At 35.5% G+C, this 19,134-nt stretch overlaps 2 protein-coding genes across 2 annotated transcripts; one reads left to right on the top strand and one right to left on the bottom strand.

Annotated features, from left to right (window-relative positions):
* Positions 1 to 1,694: 1,694 nt before the first annotated feature.
* On the top strand, positions 1,695 to 4,080 carry LOC131546911 (cilia- and flagella-associated protein 251-like). Its single transcript, XM_058787035.1, has 2 exons — positions 1,695 to 2,282; positions 3,333 to 4,080. The coding sequence occupies exons 1-2, from the start codon at positions 2,042 to 2,044 to the stop codon at positions 3,827 to 3,829; spliced, it is 738 nt and encodes a 245-aa protein (XP_058643018.1). The 5' UTR covers positions 1,695 to 2,041; the 3' UTR covers positions 3,830 to 4,080.
* A 506-nt stretch (positions 4,081 to 4,586) lies between these two features.
* Positions 4,587 to 18,589, bottom strand: arpc2 (actin related protein 2/3 complex, subunit 2). The gene is made up of 10 exons (XM_058787034.1): positions 18,361 to 18,589; positions 17,323 to 17,357; positions 17,035 to 17,147; positions 15,223 to 15,268; positions 14,953 to 15,139; positions 14,265 to 14,358; positions 12,771 to 12,897; positions 11,056 to 11,156; positions 10,708 to 10,808; positions 4,587 to 4,945 (listed from the first exon to the last, which is right to left on the bottom strand). Exons 1-10 carry the CDS (start codon positions 18,432 to 18,434, stop codon positions 4,924 to 4,926), a joined length of 900 nt encoding a protein of 299 aa, XP_058643017.1. The 5' UTR covers positions 18,435 to 18,589; the 3' UTR covers positions 4,587 to 4,923.
* Positions 18,590 to 19,134: the final 545 nt, after the last annotated feature.

The raw sequence follows: 19,134 nt of genomic DNA, 5'->3' as shown, positions 1-19,134 counted from the left end.
TGCAAGACCTGAAATGGGTGCGGCCCATGAGAGAGACATACGAACCGCGCGGCGGCCGGGGCCCACAAGACAGGCCCGAGAACCACCGATATAAACGATTGTCAGGCCATTGGAGTCCTCTTAGGCTTTGATGTAATGAGTATTTACATGATATTTTATAATAAATTATAAGAAGTTTCAACAGAACCATGCGTTACTTACTTTTGATACTTATTTCAAAACGATTATTATGGCCTATGTGGCCTGCAATGCATCCGTTACCCAATTATTCATTGGTGCTGCCTTGGGTGAGGGGTCTATGTCTGCACCTGCCAGGATCGGCGTTTAGATGTTGTAAGCCACTAGCGGTGGCACCGAGGCAACAGCATTAGGTGGGACGAGCAGTGATGTTGCTGTAGAAGAGGATATAGTGACGTTAAATGAAGTAGAGAGCTGTGAGAGAGGAGCAGGGGCCGCGATTTGTGGGTCGGTATTGTGAGCAGAGGCAGCCTTGTGGCTAGCTCCTGCTGCTGAAGCTGTAGGCCACAGGAAGGGAGTCCTGAAGAGCTATCGTGTCCTGCTCTGCTAACGGAAGTAACCTCACGCTAGTGTCTGCTACGGGAGCTGGAGGCCACTGTAAAGGAAAAAGAAAGTTATTCGTAGCGGGAGAAAAAGACTGAGATGTGTGGGCCTGTTGCAGGCGGAGGCAACCTCGTGCTTGCTCCTGCTGCTGTAGGTTACCTGGACATTCCAGCGTGTCCCACCAAATGTTACAGTGTTGCCGATTTAGCCATTTATGATTTTTTTTTTTTTTTTTTTGGGTATTGTGATCAATTTATCCAGGAAACAAAAATTTTCAAACAATCTTATCTATTTAAAGAATGCTGTGTGTAAATTACACACTGTACTGTAAAAACAATTGCTTAAATTTTACGGTAAAAACCGGCAGCTGTAGTTGCTGGATTTCTACCGTAAATAACACGGTAGAAATAATTTTAAGTGTTATGGTTTTAACTTAAATTTACAGTCAAATACCGTAACTTCATTAACTGATATAATGTTAAATATACCAACCTATTGAAGTACTTAAGTCTGTTGTACCTTTGAAATGCACCGATAACCACCAAATGCAGGTGGTTATGAGAAAGTCACGTGATGCACCAAAGCTCATTACAGGCAGTTTTTAAATAACATATATAGATGGAGCACAGTGTCATTCACACAAGCACTAAACACCATCATGGTGAGACTCATTAAATTGAAATTTGCAATAAACATTCATTTAACAACATTAGATGTAACAAACAACCTTAATAAACATAACTGATAAGAAAAACTAAGAAGAAACAGTTATTTCAAAGAAAAAAAACAATCAAACTCAAACAAAATTTGAAATGCAATGCAGGGAATTCTGGGAACATCAATTTAGTTTTTTTTTTTTTTTTTTAAACAGTGCGGTAAGAAATGCTGGTGAAAAATACGGAGTTTAAGTAATTCCTGTGTGTATTCTAGGCACTGTCATATAGTGACATTAACATCCAATGATGTCGCGACGTCCTTTAACAACTTATCAACAATTACCTGTCTTGAGCGATTTTAATTAAGAATTATTTGGCAACACTGATGCTTGCGCCTCTAGCGTAGGCCTCCTCGCGCTAGCATCTGGAAACAAATGCTAGAGGCCCGGCTGCATGCGGCGCTGCGGCCGGGAGAGCCGCGGTGAAGGCTGAGCCGAAGCGGGAAGCGAGTGTGGCTTGCTGCGGTGAGAACTGGGGCGCGGCCCAGGCTCGTTGAAGGCTGCTGCGACCTGACGCTCGCGGGTGTTGGGCGGGACAATGGTGGTGTCGAGCGAAGCGAGTTCGGGCTTTTCTCGGATCTATGGCTGCTGAAATGGATTTAAGAGTGAGGTTGGCTGGTTTGCGGGGTGACGAAAAAGATCGTTCGAATCCAATTGTTTACCCTCCGAGAAACGGTGCGTCGGAATTAATCAGCGTTTGGCTTATGTTTAAATACGATCCAATTCCCGATTGGAGGAATTGTTTTGCATCCGAATGATAAGAGCATGGAAGTGACGCCAGTGGAAGAGAGTGTGTGGCTGGTTGAGCTGAGAGCAGCGGCCGCGACGAAGCCAGGAGCACGGCGGCCGTGTCTGGGGGAAAAATACCGATCCTGGGGCCGGCAGATTGGCCGGAGGATCCGAAAAGATCCCCAGCATGGGTCTCGTTGTTTGGACGGAAAAAAGTCGGGTGAAGTAATAGCAAAAGGTGCAGACCGGATGCTGATTAGCCGTCAAAAGAAAGGAGGTATGTCAGCTGTATTTATACCCTTGTGTTAATTAGCCTGATGGCGTACCACTTGTGTCTAATTAGGCTAAGTATCTGACGTGCTCCTCCCGAACTTTGTTCTTAAAACATAAGTTGCTGGGGTATATTTGTAGCAATAGCCAAAAATACATTGTATGGGTCAAAATTGTCGATTTTTCTTTTATGCCAAAAATCATTAGGATATTAAGTAAAGATCATGTTCCACGAAGATATTTTGTAAATTTCTTACCGTAAATGTATCAAAACTTAATTTTTGATTAGTAATATGCATTGCTAAGAACCTCATTTGGACAACTTTAAAGGCAATTTTCTCAATATTTCGATTTTTTTGCACTCTCAGATTCCAGATTTTCAAATAGTTGTATCTCGTTACAAACCAAACATCAATGGAAAGCTTATCTATTCAGCTTTCAGATGATGTATACATCTCAATTTCGAAAAATTGACACTTAAGACTAGTTTTGTCATCCAGTAACATATAATATTATAATTTGTTAATTTAGCTTGTGCGATGCAATGTATTGAAATTTAAACACTTTATTTTAAAAATCTTTGCTAAATGACTTTCTCAAACTGTAACAGGCACCTGATTCATAAGGACCAAACCCATTTCCAGGAAATGGCCCCAGAGAATAAACACCCGTTTGTACATTCATTATTCGTGAATCGAAAGTGAAAGTGATGATCACTAAATAAAATGAAATCTGACTGCAAGCAGTCACAGGAGGAGACGCACTGATAACACCAGGAAAACAGGTACGATAAAAACGATTTTTAAAAATGTGTATGTAAACGCATTATCACAGCAGGTAAATATTGTACCACTTGGCTGACCATTATCGGATCAACATCTTTATACCAGGCGGAAATAGCGATTCTCTCTCGCACGCTCGATTTACTGTAAATTGTTTATAATTCGCGAGCGTCAGGGAGTCGATATTATATTTCATTCCGGGAGAGGTGGGATGTCTGTAAATGTCTTAATGAATAACTAAAGACTTACTCTAACCTCCAGCTTTCTGTCTCCAGCTCCTTCCATCGGACTCAAGAAAGCCATCATCAACTTTTTTGGGGAGGAAGAGGAGTTAACAGAACAAATGGAGCTAGCAATGGAAAAGTGGAAAGATGAGCAAGAGGAAGCGGCAGAACAAATGGGGTTAGCATTTGAGTTAGCGATGGAAAAAGCGAAAGATGAGCAAGAGGAGTGGGAACAACAAACGGAGTTGGCACTGGAAAAGTGGAAAGATGAGCAAGAGGAAGCGGCAGAACAAATGGGGTTAGCATTGGAGTTAGCGATGGAAAAAGCGAAAGATGAGCAAGAGGAGTGGGAACAACAAACGGAGTTGGCACTGGAAAAGTGGAAAGATGAGCAAGAGGAAGCGGCAGAACAAATGGGGTTAGCATTGGAGTTAGCGATGGAAAAAGCGAAAGATGAGCAAGAGGAGTGGGAACAACAAACGGAGTTGGCACTGGAAAAGTGGAAAGATGAGCAAGAGGAAGCGGCAGAAATGGAGTTGGAGGTGTAAAGGGCATTAGCAAAACAACCAAGAGGAAGATGAGTTGGTGGAGGAAACAGAAGTAACCTGTTGAACACGATGCGGAGGAGGAGGCTTCTCAAGATGAGATGTAGGAGAACGAGTGACTTTCTATTTCCTCATCCTAATCAGCATTAGTCTTTCTTCATCTGTCTTTCCTTCGTATAGCTCAATTTGTCTTTGTGATGACCATGACTATTTTAGCAATCTCCTTTGCCACATTAAAACATGCATGATTTTCATTTTCTGCTCAGCGTTGTTATTTTATAATGTACATTGCCAATCAAGAGTTTGGAGTCATAATGTTTGTTTCTGAAAGAAATAATACATTCAGCAAGGGTGGACCAAAAATGACAGCAAGACATTTATAATTACACAAAAGATTTCTATTTCAAATAAATGCTGTTCTTTTAAACTTTCTATTCACCAAAGGATCCTGAACAAAAAATGTATCATGATTTCCACAAAAATATCATGTGACAGGATTATGTGACACTGAAGACTGGAGTAATGATGCTGAAAATTCATCTTTCATCAAATAATAAATTACATTTTACAATATATTCAAATAAAATTATAATAGTAATAATATTTCACAATATTACTGTATCTTTTGATTAAATAAATGCAGCCTTGGTGAGCATAAGAGACTTTTTCAATAACTTTTTTTTTTCGTATCTGCATTTTTTAACCCCAAACTTTTGCATGCATGCAGTGATTTTACCCCAAATAACAGACAAAGAATCTCTTGTATAGAAGACGGGTTTATTCATGACCATTTCATGATGTCCAATATTGATGCATTTGGCGAAACAAAGAAGGCAAAAGGAAAGAGGAAAGGGAAAATACTGCATAACTAATGTCAATAAAACACTGTCAGACAACAGAGCTACGCAATGAAACATAAGAGCGTATCAAAAAAACGTTTATCCGACATACAAATAACATTTATCCTATAAATGCAAAGCAAGGAATTTAATCGTCTCCCTGTTGAGGTGCAAATTACAGGTGGAGGATCGACATCACTGGCCAGAGGTGTATGATGGAGTCCACGGATGCTGGTCTCGGGATTGCACATCATGTCCTTAACGGGAGAAGGTCTTGCCCCTGGACAGATGATGTGAGGGTTACATTCATATTCACAGGTCAAACAGTGAAATACATATAGCTATAGAATCAGTATTGCAAGAATGTACTACAGACAATTGATGCCAAGAAAATGTAAAAGTGCACACACACACATATGCATATATACATACAGTGTGTGCAGAATTATTAGGTAAGTTGATATTCTGGTCATATTTTTGTTCCAAGAACATTTTACCAATTCCAAACCACATCAATCTTAATAACTACTATTGATTTTGTATTTAATAATTTATAAGTGATATATAATTGTCCATGAAGGCTGATAGTCAGAAACTTCTTATTTCAGGTGTGCAGAATTATTAGGCAGGTTTTCCTTTACAGATAAAATGAGCCAAAAAAGAGATTGAACTCAAGAATAAAAGTTAAAAAAATTATTAAATGCCCATGAGAAGGATGCAATACTAATGCAATAATAGAATTAGCAAAGTTAAGGCTTGACCATTGGGCAGCGAAATGCTCATTGGGTCAGCAAGGTCAGAAATTACAGGTGGAGAGGAAAAGACGTTAACTGCAAAAGAATTAAGAATTAAGGTGAAGAATAAGGTGAGAAACCATCAGGAACCATTTAGTCTCCAGCGCCATCATGTTCCAGAACTGCAACCTTCCTGGAGTCTCCAGAATTACAAGGTGTCAGGTTCTCAGAGACTTTGCTTGGGTAAAAAATTATTTAAAATGGCCCTCACTTAATAAGAATAACATGCTGAAGTGTTGTGAAATACATGAAGACTGATTTTGTATAGAATTTATGGACAGATAAGTTGTGAGTGACTCTTGAAGGGCCAGCATCACATCCTCTTGTGCCACAGTTTGAAGAATTTATCTTCCAGAATCTGGCAGTACATTTTGGGAGCTCATTTTAGTTCATCTCCTATCCTGAAAAGTCTGTCTTGCAGGATTGATTAAAAATGAGCTCCTAAAACTTACTGCCAGATTCTGGAAGATAAATTCTTCAAACTGTGGCACAAGAGGATGTGATGCTGGTCCTTCAAGAGTCACTCACAACTTATCTGTCCATAAATTCTATACAAAATCAGTCTTCATGTATTTCACAACACTTCAGCATGTTATTCTTATTAAGTGAGGGCCATTTTAAATAATTTTTTACCCAAGCAAAGTCTCTGAGAACCTGACACCTTGTAATTCTGGAGACTCCAGGAAGGTTGCAGTTCTGGAACATGATGGCGCTGGAGACTAAATGGTTCCTGATGGTTTCTCAACTAATTCTTCACCTTAATTCTTAATTCTTTTGCAGTTAACGTGTCTTTTCCTCTCCACCTGCTTTTTCTGACCGTGCTGACCCAATGAGCATTTCGCTGCCCAATGGTCAAGCCTTAACTTTGCTAATTCAATTATTGCATTAGTATTGCATCCTTCTCATGGGCATTTAATAATTTTTAACTTTATTCTTGAGTTCAATCTCTTTTGGCTCATTTTATCTGTAAAGGAAAACCTGCCTAATAATTCTGCACACCTGAAATAAGAAGTTTCTGACTATCAGCCTTCATGGACAATTATATATCACTTATAAATTATTAAATACAAAATCAATAGTAGTTATTAAGATTGATGTGGTTTGGAATTGGTAAAATGTTCTTGGAAAACAAATATGACCAGAATATCAACCTGCCTAATAATTCTGCGCACACTGTATACATAAATTGGACTGTGTCCTATGGTGTGACATAGCAAAAATGTAGAAAAAAAAATAACATACAAATAACATGAGAAAAATATATCTTCATTATTAGAGTTATAAACAGCATGAGAGGTTTATCTTCAACGTTAGAGGTTTTTTATTTATTTATTTTTTTACACCATAGGATACATTGATTCATCAACTACCCATATACATAATAACCAAAATTGCCAATATAACAAAAATTACATTTAAAAAAATATATCACTGTCTCTGAATTACAATTAATGATTCTTAAAAGGGGATATCGGATGCCCATTTTTCACAAGTTGGTATGATTCTTTAGGGTATTCGTGAAATGTCTGCAATATACTTTGGTTAAAATTCCTCAATGGTCATGTAAAACAACATTTTTACCTTGTCAAAAACATCTCTGTTCACAGCAACCAGTTTCGGTGCAGGTCTCTTTAAATGCTAATGAGCCACTGCCCACCCCACCCCTCCGTTCCGTTTTTTGCATACTCTGTGGTGCGCAACCATCAAAAACAAAACAAATCCACTGCATCCTCAGTGGCTCTTATGTCAGGAGAAAATGAAAACTCTTATGTTCACTTTTACATCCAACTACAAAACGCCAGCATTGTAGTGTTGAGCGATATGCTCAATTGTCATATCGCCAGCCTGTGAGATCGCGAATACACAATATTATTGTGCAAATTTAATTGTTTATTTACTTAGTTTCATTGCCGGAAAGTGAACCAACTCCAGTGTAAAGCTAAAAGAAGCCTAATGTTTTTAATATGACTGAATTTGTATTTAACATGATTACAATTTAATCGAAACATTGTAAGTTATTAATTATAATGCTTACATTTCCTCAGTTATTCAAAAAGCAGTAACAGATTTTTCAGCAGACTAATCTGAACGCCTCTGATTGGCCATTGCAATCATAAACTCAACGGAATCGTGTGTGATTGGTTATAACTAGAGATTGACCGATATATCGTTATTTAAGCATTTTTCCATAATCGGATATCGGTTTTGTAATATCGGATTCACCGATAAACAGTTTTGAGAATTGCATGCAGCATAGCCATTGCAGCGCGTCTGAGGGGAGACGAGACAACAACAGCGTGCACAGGTACTCGATTTACTGTAGTTACTAAACTTTATTTAACATTACAGCCATGAATGCACAAATTACATGTTTTACATTAATACCTGATATGTAGGCCTAGTTTATGCAGCTTGTCTCTAAGAAATAGAGACGAAATAGAAATAGAGTCACATAGAGACGAAATAGAAATAGAGTCACATAGAGACGAAATAGAAATAGAGTCACATAAGATAATCTGTCAGTCTGTCCCAATAAAGACATAACTTCGCCTGAATTAAATAATATGCACCCTAAATTATGTTAACATTTACTATATAACCATTATTTCGCTAATAAACATCTAAACAAATACAACTCTATGGAAATTAATTATTTATTATCTCTGCGATCGATCGCAGTTTGAGTAGCCTATAGTTCTGTGTACATGCATAAACCGTGCTGTCAGCAGGCATTTCATAAGCTAGATTCTAGAACAACAAAAACTCTTAATAATTCTGATATAACATGCCAGTTGAGAAATGCAATAAAATACAATGTTTTGTTATATTCCAATATTCCAGAGAATATTATTCAGTGAATTAACATTATCCAGGGAATTATTCTTCACTCTTTAGCCTATTAAACAATTTTAAACTACAGTTTTAGTAGGTTTATAAGCTAAGTTGATATGACTCCTGTCCTTTATTTTCTCCATTTGAAAACATTAGAAATTCTACATTTATTTTGCTTATTGTTAATATTAGTGTTGCTGCTGATCCTTTTTATAAATAAAATGTTTTTTTTATTGTTGTAATATGAAGATTAAATTTAACAATGAAAGACTGCTAATTCTCAAAACATTTTTTTTTTTTAAGATGACTGAAAGGAGGAAAAACCAAAGTGAAGCATGGACTTACTTCACACTCAGTCTTTAATTTACTTTATAACAGTAAATTAATATCGGTTCTGCATATCGGTTATCGGACACAAAAACATGCAAATATTCGGTATCGGTAATAAAAAAAAATCAATATCGGTCGATCACTTGTTATAACACGCAACACTGTAAAAACGTGGAAGCAGTATAACGTTATATTGCTCAGAAAACCAAAATGGCATGATAATTGAGACCGTTTAGGTTTTTGGGGGGGGGATTAAAAAAAAAAAAAAAAAAAGAGTGAATGCTAAGACACATTTATATGCAAACACCATGTGAAAGTGAATTTTGCATCCAATGTCCCCTTTAAGGATTTATAGTTAAGGATGAATCTGTAACACTTAAGTCATAAAATCAATAGCACATTTTACAAAATGATTCAGTTTGTTAACATTAGTTAATGCATTAGGTATCATAAACTAACAATGACCATTCATTTCTACAATAACCCTTTACAATAAGTTTCCATTTGTTAACATTAGCTAACATAAAACACTTATTAACCTTAATGTCAATTTCAACATTTTCTAATACATTTTTAAAAACAAAAGTTGCATCTGTTTATATTATTTAATGACCCTGACATGAACTGACAATGAATAGTTTGAATGAAAGTTTAATAAATATCTTTTAGATAAAGATTAGAAAGATTAATAAAAAACAAGTGCATTGCTCATTGTTGCTTAATGTTAGTTAATGCATTAACCAATGTCACCTAATGGGACCTTTGTACTATTTCTACATATAATGATATGTTTTTTGTTTTTTTTTTACATTTAAAGCTGTATAAATAAACATTAGCTAATGCATTATGAACAAACATGAATTAATTATAAACATCATGTGGAAATATATATTACTCTATATTAATAAAGGTTGTGAAAATGGTTGCTCATTGTTAGTTAAAAATACTTAATGCATTAACTGTTAGCGAATGAAAACTTCCTGAAAAGTGTTACCCAAGAATCTTTAAAGTCTGATGACACAGAGAAGCACTTCACGTTCCAGTCATTGTGAATTCTTTGACTAAGGAGGTCGTTTTTACTGTGCAAATATTAACTGATTGAGGAAAACATCTTGTTTCTAAACTACAACCAAGAAGTGTTTGGTTTTATACTTTATGAACTATAGAGGTCAACAGTGACTAGCAACTTGGTTATGGAAACATTTCTTAAATTAAATTCTAAATGCATCTTTCCAGAGACATTTAACAAAATCTTCAAAGAGTTCAACAAGCTCTGAAATTAATCACAACATTTGAATTTGACTGAAAACAAAAATCTATATGAAATTAAATTACTTAATGAAGAATAATTTAAGTATAAAATGCCATATTTTAGAAGTTTATTGCAAAATATATAGAATGTTTAAGATAAGACTTTTCTTTCACAATGCATTATGGGAGTGGGTGGTTGCTGTTGAGCTCTTTTTCAGTGGCAACAACAACTTCTCCAATCAGCGGATCTTTCTTCAGTATTATGTGCAGTGTTGACCTTCACTAGGAAGTCATTAAACAAGTTTGTTTTCCAAGTTAAAAGCACAGTGACATAAAACAGAGCACATGGCTGGTCTATTTCAAAATGTTTCTACATTATAGATAAAAATCTATTTCTCTTTGGCTCCAACCTACTAGGAAAAAATACAGATTTTTTCTTTGATTCCAGAGAAGACTGGAGAAGCAGACAGGAAAGTATCCGCAGCATTTGGCCACATTTCAGTTTAAACAAGCTCAAACAACAACCAGCTAAGTTAGCAATATGAAAATACATGATAATCTGCTCTGATATGATCAGCCTCTAAGAGACAGCGAATGGTGCAACGCCTCAGTGTAATTAATGAAAATTCAAACACACACTATCACAAATGAATCTTTTGCAAGCACACGCCTCTGGTGTTCAATAAAACCCAGAGATATGCACCAACATCAGCACAAATCAACCGCCTCTACTGGAAAAATGCCCATGAGAAAAAGATTTAATTTTCAAAGATCTGGATGACTTTGTGCGGTTCATACAAGTGTGAAATACTAATGATTGTGAAACAGCACTTACGAAATTGTTTTCATCTCTTTCTTCTCAGCGTCCGGGCGAGCACGGTTGAGCACCTTGAGGAAGTCCGAGGTCTTAGCCCTCATACGAGTGTGGATGTAAGCCTAAAACGAGAGAAAACACACCTATGAGAGTAGAAAACACCTATATTCCCAAGATTAACTTCATAGCAGTTCTCTTTTCATCTGGCCGTACAAAGGGCTGAATGGTTGAAAGACAAGTATGCAAACTGAGAAGCACATTACAAAGCAATTGCAATTTCACATTACAAACTCAAGGGCCCTCGTTCAACCCTTCATAAACACAAAGAGTCGATGTTGGGCAAAGAGGGGTTTCTGAGGAGGGTCTCACCTTGGAGCACTTTATGTGGTAGTGCAGATAGTCCCGGAAGGTGTGGATGAGGTTGATGGTGTTGTCTCTGGTGTTGGCGTTGGTGTGTCGAGGAAACAGCACTGTTGAGAAATGATATCAGTATTTTTATTTTAAATATAATATGAAACTTACTGTAATTGAGACATGTTTGGGTAACCTACATATAAAGTTTGGAATCAGTAAGATTTTTGATGTTTTTTTGTTTTTTTAAAGTCTCTTATGCTCATCAAGGCTGTATTTATTCAACCAAATATACAGGACAGTTTTCAGTGTCAATAAGAAAAAAATTACTGACTCCAAACTTTTGAACTGTAGTGTATATTGTTACAAAAGATATCTATTTCAAATAAATGCTGTATATATATTTTTTTGTTGTTGAGGTAATAATTAATTTAATACATTTTATATATGTGACCCTGGACCACAAAAGCAGTCTTAAGTCGCTGGGGTATATTTGCAGCAATAGCTAACAATACATAGTATGGGTCAAAATTATCAATTTTTCTTTTATGCCAAAACTCATTAGGACATTAAGTAAAGATCATGTTCCATGAAGATATTTTGTCAACGTCTTACCGTAAATATCAAAACTTACTTTTTGATTAGTAATATGCATTGCTAAGAACTTCATTTGGACAACTTTAAATGCAATTTTCTCAATATTTCAAATTTTTTTTGCACCCTCAGATTCCAGATTTTCAAACAGGCAAAATATTGTCCTATCCTTACAAATCATACATCAATGAAAAGCTTATTTATTCAGTTTTCAGATGATATGCATAAATCTCATTTTCAAAAAACTGACCCTTATGACAGGTTTTGTGGTCACATATATATTATGTTGTATCATAAAAATACAATTAAAATTTTTTACTGCAACTAAAGTATTTGTACCTGCCAGTACAATAAGACAAAATACACTTAAAGACAGAGAGTCTATTAAAACAGGACTTAATATCTTATTTAGTGTTGCTTCTCATGTAATTGTATCCTGTTTCAAAGAAGTTAAATATTTAAACTGGAAAACGTATGCAAAAAACTAATTAAAAACTTAAGTCGTCGTTTTGCAGGGCAGTTACTATTTATAGAGGTTTATTATATAAATCTATCATATTTAAACCAGAACTGATGTCTATGTGTAATACTAAAGGTATAAGATCAATTTTATTAACTAAACACATTTAATAAAATAATGTGTAACAAAGATTAGTATTTTCAGTTACTGCTGCTCTGCATTTCTTGCTGCAGGGTACCAGAATTAAATGAACAAATAAAACAAAACTAAATAAGCACTCAGCAAACATTGCATGTTTCTAGATGCTTCCTGGTTGCATGAAAAACTGAAGTGGAGTAGCGCTGGTAAATGTTGCTGGCTTTGATAAAAGGGTGTGGCACTTTTTTAATTCATTAAGAGGTTTGTGTAACCGCCATGAAGAGAAGCTGGGCGTTTGCTCTTTTGATCCGAATGCAAATAAAAAGTGCACCTGTCACAGGTAAGCAGCACCACTTTGTTCTGGCCTCGTAACATCCAAAATACCATTTACCAAGTGAACCTGATGAGAGTCTGTATTTAACTTTGTTCCAACTAGCAGCTGTGGTTGATTATAGTGTTCAACCAGGGTCTGAAATGAACACTTTTGCAAGTAAAAGACACTAAATGAATGTTTATGTGTATGTGACCTCATGATACAAACCAAAAGTGATGTAGCCGATGTTGTCTCCCACCGCGGCGTCAGTGTCCTTCAGCTCCAGAGGAGGTTCTCTGTGACTGAACAGCACCTGAGGAGCCGTGTGACTGGCCCTCCTGCCCTCCTTAAACTCCTGAACACAGAGAAACACAGGCATCAGTCTGTCCTGTCATCATAATGACTGCCAAAACACCACTGTTAACACACACACCCCAGCTGTTCTGGTGGTGGTTTGCACTGCTGACATTATGATGTGTGAGTGATTTTATGAAAGTAGTCAAATTAGACTAGAAATGCCCTTATTTGTAAAGCATTTCATTCACTGGATTATAAAAAAAGCAAACATTTCCAGAAAAAAAAATTATTGCATTATAACATATATTAAAGTACAAAACTATGGAAGCCCACATCTGCCATAGAATAAAACAACATACATAAAAAAAAAAGGTCACTGCAACTTTTTTCTCGTAATTCTAGCTTTCTTTCTTGCAATACAGATTTTTTGTTTCTGCACCAGAATAATAATAAACAAGGTAACGGTGACTTTTTATCTCACAATTCTGACTTTTCTTCAAAATTCAAATTTCTGAATTTATCTCTCACGATTCTGAAAAAAAAAAAAACATAATTGAGAGAGAAAAATCTGAATTATGAGGAAAAAAATCTGAATTAAGGCAAAATATCAATTAACATTTTTATTCCATGTTAGAAACCGAAGACAACATTTATTTTAATTGTAATAATACTTAACAATATTACTGTTTTTACTGTATTGTGATCAATTAAAATCGCATATACACTGAGGAAATAATACATATTTAAGTCTTCTTTTGCAGTTAAAATATCTAAAAATCCTTGAAACGGGATACATTTATAGGAAAAAACACTGCATAAAATTAGAACTTTTTTTCCTAAAATACATTTTAAAAATACCATCTATGAAAACAAATCTGAAAATCTTATTCAATGTTGCTTCTCGTGTAAATTTATCTTGTTTCAAGAATCTTTAGATATTTTTATACATCAGCAAAAAACTATTATTTTTTAAATGTACATATAGTAGCCCTCAAAACATTAAAAAGGCCATAATGCCATTGCATTATATACAAACTTTGTTGGAAGTTAGTGTTTGCTTATATATTTATTTAAAAGAAATACCCTTTGCAAAGATATTTTTAAATAATGCAAACATATTTATGCATTTTCAATTGTGGCCTATTTGCCCAAATACTTTTTGGGGCTACTGTACATATGTTAGTGATATAAAATGAAGCATACAGCTTATAAGTTTTGAGGTCAGTCTATATGACTCCATCTCATTTTATAAATACAGAAATGACAGCATTGCTTGACGTTCGGTGGTTTAACCTTGTCATTTAAATGTGAAACCATAACACAAAACAGCTGGATTGCAAAACACCCAGAGGGCACGTGTCAACAGCAAGAGGCAGCACAGAAATGGTCAAGATTGAACCTGAGAACGAGATAAAATGACCAAACCTGCATGAACACTTTCCCGATAATGACGTCATCGTCATCCTTGAACACTGTGCTGAAGACAACAGTTACTCTGTCTTTCTTAGCCTCGATATACCTGAAGCCAGTGACAAGAGAGACACAAACACAGGTGAGATACGAGCTGGATTGCAAGCTTTGTGCAACAGATGCAAAACTGATCTAAATTAAACTTTAGTATTTCTGTTTTGTTTTCCCAATACCAATTAATCTAATCAGACTTATAATACAATAAATTCACATGACGTTTTCAAATATATTTTAAGTTTATCTGAATTAATTAAGCGGAATTAATTATTTTAATATAAATTATTTTAATTATAAATTTATGTTTAAAAGATTTTACCACTCAGTTTCTACTTTCAAAGTGTCAAGATGTTTAATAATGTAAAACTATATTAAAATATTTATTGCTAATTATATTGCTGATTTTAAGCTAATTATATTAATATTATGCTATTTATATTGTAACAATATTAAATTGTTTTACACAAAGCAAATTGCATACACTCGTAGATTTACATTTTCCTTATAGCCTTGCACATTTTTAATAATGTTTGCCAATAAAATGAATCTAATTTAAAATTAAAGAACTCGTTTTTAATCACTAGATGAATTGATTACTGAAATTAGTTGCAGCCCTACTGTCCTGAAGTAAGTTCAAGAAGCTTACATAGACTCGTCATCCCTGTAATGGACAACAGCCCTTCTCTCTCCGTCACGACCCTCTTCCTGGAACTTAAAGTACTTCTCAAAGACGGAAGCGAAGCAGTTTCTCTTGAGGATGCCTGCCTGGTGGATCATCTCCTCTTTGTTGGGTGGAAGAGTCTCCAGGTCAAAGAGCAGTGAAATATTGTACCCTTCAGAGAGGAACAACAACAAACCATCAAACCAAAATTCTTGCAGTAAGAATCGCAATGAAAACAGCAACTGGTTGGCTTACCGTCTTCTGCTGCCACAAGGAAATTTCCATAAACACGCTTCAGCAACTGAAACACAACAAATACAAATCTCTTTCATTTTGTTTTAATAATAAAGATACTGGAAGTATATTTGTTATGATCCATAAAGAATTTTTTGCTTTGAAAGTACCAAGTAGTCTCACATCGAGAAAAAAAGCAAAAAAAAAAAAAAAAAGCATCAAGATGCATCGATAATCTGAATCGTAACTGAATCGAATTGTGACACATTAACTTCCAAACAACTACTTCATGTCAACTATCCATGTATAAAACGACAAGCACTGGCTTGTTTGATTCCTGCCATTTTTAACATGCTCTGAGCGACCTGTATTTTATCACCTATTTTAGCCTGAATGTCACAGAATAAAGACAGGATTCAACAAATAAAACAGCTCCCAGAAAAAAAACAAAGCAAAGGTATTTGAATTCATTTTTGTCTGAGAGATTGTATCTGTGTGCAGACAGGAAGCTGAGGGCCATTTCTGCAGGATGTTCCTCTGATTTGCATTCATTTGATTTACATTGGCAGTCCTGAATGAGGCTGGAACAGATTTTGAATATTTATTTGCATTGGCAGGGAAAAGGCCACCCATCAACCTCAACTCCATGAACCCTCAAGACCCATGAAAATCCTGCCCTAAAAACAATCCATTCATATTCTCAATACACTGACTCCAAATCCTGCAGGCGCAACTGCATCGATCTTGAACTATGCCTGCAAATAATAATTCAACTGATTCGACTTAAAACAACAGCTTATCACTAAATGACCTGACCACTGGCAACGTTTACTAAACAACGAACTCATGTTTCTTTATTTAAAACATGTGACTTCCTCTATCCAAAGTGAGTCATAGGCACTTCCTGTTTCACATAGACGCATGTCATTTAGACCCTTAAATGGTGATTAAAATGTGATCACCGTGGACTGAATCATGTAAAATCACAAGACGAAAAGAGTATGTAAGAATGACCCAAAAGAACGAGTGAAATAAAATTCCTGTCTGCAACGTCACATTGCATAAGTGTCCACAGGAAATCTAGCTGTATTTTCGAAACAGACGAGAATTACAATTTATACACTACGAACATCACAAAAACCAGCTGCAATCTTGCAACCTACTAGTTCAATTGCTCAGTAAGTATGCATCTTCTCTAAATGGAGAGCGTAAAGCGGTAAATCTCACAAAAACGTGTCCAGATCATATCTCACCTAAAATCAAAAAGAAAACGTTTTAATAACTCACTAACATTTAAAAGTCAAGGGTCTTTATTTTTTTAAAGAAATGAATACTTTTGTTTAGTAAGGATGCAGTAAATTGTGCAAAGTGACAGTAAAGACATTTTTAATGATACAAAGATTTCTATTTCAAAGAAATGCTGCTCTTTTGAACTTTCTAATCATCCAAGAATCCTGAAAAAATCTATTGCCGCTTTCCAAAAAATATTAAGCAGCACAACTGTTTTCAACATTCGTAATAATAGCAAATGTTTCCTGAGCAGCAAATCAGAATGATTTCTGAAGGATCATGAGACACTGAAGACTGGAGTAACATTTTAAAATATATTGAAATAGAAACCATTTTTCACAAATATTACTTTCTCTTTTATAAAATAAAGTGCAGCCTTGGTGAACATTTAAAAAACATTTTAAAAATCTTACAAACCCCAAACTTTTGAATGGTAATGTATATTTCGTATAGAGATATAGTCAATTTTTTTGGATTATTCTTTTGATTTTATAGTCAAATGCACATACAGTTTTTGACAGGTTTCGAGATTATTTCTCGTACCTCATTGGCGCCGTGCTCCTGAAGCTCCTTGAAGAACTTGAGAGAGATGCTGACCATTACTTTAGTTTTGTCTCCATTGGGGTTGGAGATGTGGTAAAGCACACCATCAAAGTCTGTAGCAAAAACAGAGAGAGATCTCATGTCAATCATCAGTAAAACAAACATTACTGTTATTGTATCATCATTAACAAGCATGTATAATAATAAAACTGTCATCTTTTGGACCAAACGTTTGGACAACAGAAACACAGACTCCAACTGCTGAGGTCATTCATATTTCGACCTTACCTGCAAACGTAACATCTACTGCTTCAGGCTTGTTCCTAAACAAAAAGAAAACATTGTTTTGTGAGTTTATATGGTCGGCTATCCAGAGAACATTTTCCCAATGAAAAAAAACTAAACAAAAAAAACAAGTAAAGGGATAATGGACAGTCTTCCAAGGTGATCAAGCTGAGGTGGTTTATTTTATGAATAATAAAATACTTATTGTTTAAATAATTGTATTAGCTTAAACAATATTAAAATGGCATTTATACAGTGTTATCATGGACAATGGACATCATTCAGAAATATTTTACCTGAATGCCGTGACTGACCAATCAGAATCAAGCATCACAGTAATAATGTAAACAATGACAGATTGTAATGACAGAACTGTAATACTTTTGTGAAATATTGAATATTTCATTCAGATGCAATAAGCCATTTCATGACTTTTCAGTTGAACTAAAATAAAATAACTAAAAAAAAATAAACAGCGTGAAAACATATTCATATGCACTGATGATGAGTCACAGCAGGCGCGTGGAGCACGCGCAAAGCCACATACTGGAGACGAATGAAGGGGAAAGTAGTTCCCAAGGAATCTGTTACTTCATCGTGCATTGAAGGGCCTAAAAGAACCGCTGATCTTTGCTTGTTCTTGCAGAGACATGCATTCACACGGAGGCATAAACAGGAAGTGTCTGGTCTTTACTGGGACTAAACATTTTTACAAATCAGGTCAGCCGAACGCGACTCGTGCAATGGTCCGAATCACCCGAGAGACCCGTTTCAGCAATCACTTGACACGTTGATGTCACACTCACACAAAAATAATGTTTTTACGTGACCTATCCTACTGGACACACCCCATTCAGGATGCTTCAGTTCTCGACAATCCACAAATTATCTGACAAAACAAAATCAATCCAACACCAAAGCGTGCGTTATCGTGTAATTTTATCCATGCAAAGAAAATATGGCTCGTGTCAAAGCATGCATGCATTAGATGAGCGATGTTTGATGCGAGTTGTGTCTCAGACAGGAAGATCTTCCTCTTACCCGTTGCTCGCGCTGTCGAATTTCAGGGTGAGAGTCTCCTCTATGATCCGATTGTTGATTTCCAACAAAATCATGATGATTTAAATGAATGTTTAGTGGCTGTGTGGGATTAAAAAAATAAGAGTAAATATTGGTTTTCTACAATCCTACTACAATCGTTTTGGTTTTCCTGCTCCTACACCTCTGGCCGCTTCCGCATTGACTCGAAAGACCCGCGGGCTGCCCGCGTCACTGCCTGTTCGTTTGTACTAGTTATTTAAGCAAAATACTTTATGCTGTTAATATTTAATTTACAGCGAGATTTCCAATTTCAAAATAATATATATTTTTTAAATAATTATTTGTTCTTCAAAGGTCCCCACACCACCTTTTGACCAAAGAATTCCCATGACGTTTCCAGTTATTCGTTATTACTAAATAAGGAGTTTTACAAACATTGCACTTTCAAAGACGGCTTTCTACGCTTTATTCTTTCTTTATGAAATATTTTAACGCAAAAATGATGTCACATCTTATATTAAAACATAACATGTTTTAAATGTATAGAAATCAGCCTGTTTTGTGATTTCCATGATTTCTTTTAGACCTAATAAAATAAAATTAAAATTAAAAAAATCTGAAAAAAGACAAACAGCTTTGTTGTTATAGACTATAAGGAGATGAGGCTATGAGGAGATAATAAAATCCCACTTTAGCCCTGTTATTATACTGTTAAGATATATGTAAATCTGTATAAACAGCCTTGTTAACTACATTTGCCTTAAATTTGAGTGA

This window comes from Onychostoma macrolepis, chromosome 09, assembly GCF_012432095.1.
Source record: "Onychostoma macrolepis isolate SWU-2019 chromosome 09, ASM1243209v1, whole genome shotgun sequence".
NCBI lineage: Eukaryota > Metazoa > Chordata > Actinopteri > Cypriniformes > Cyprinidae > Onychostoma > Onychostoma macrolepis.
The sequence above is the reverse complement of the archived record's forward strand: the minus strand, read 5'-3'. Positions and strand labels throughout refer to the sequence as shown.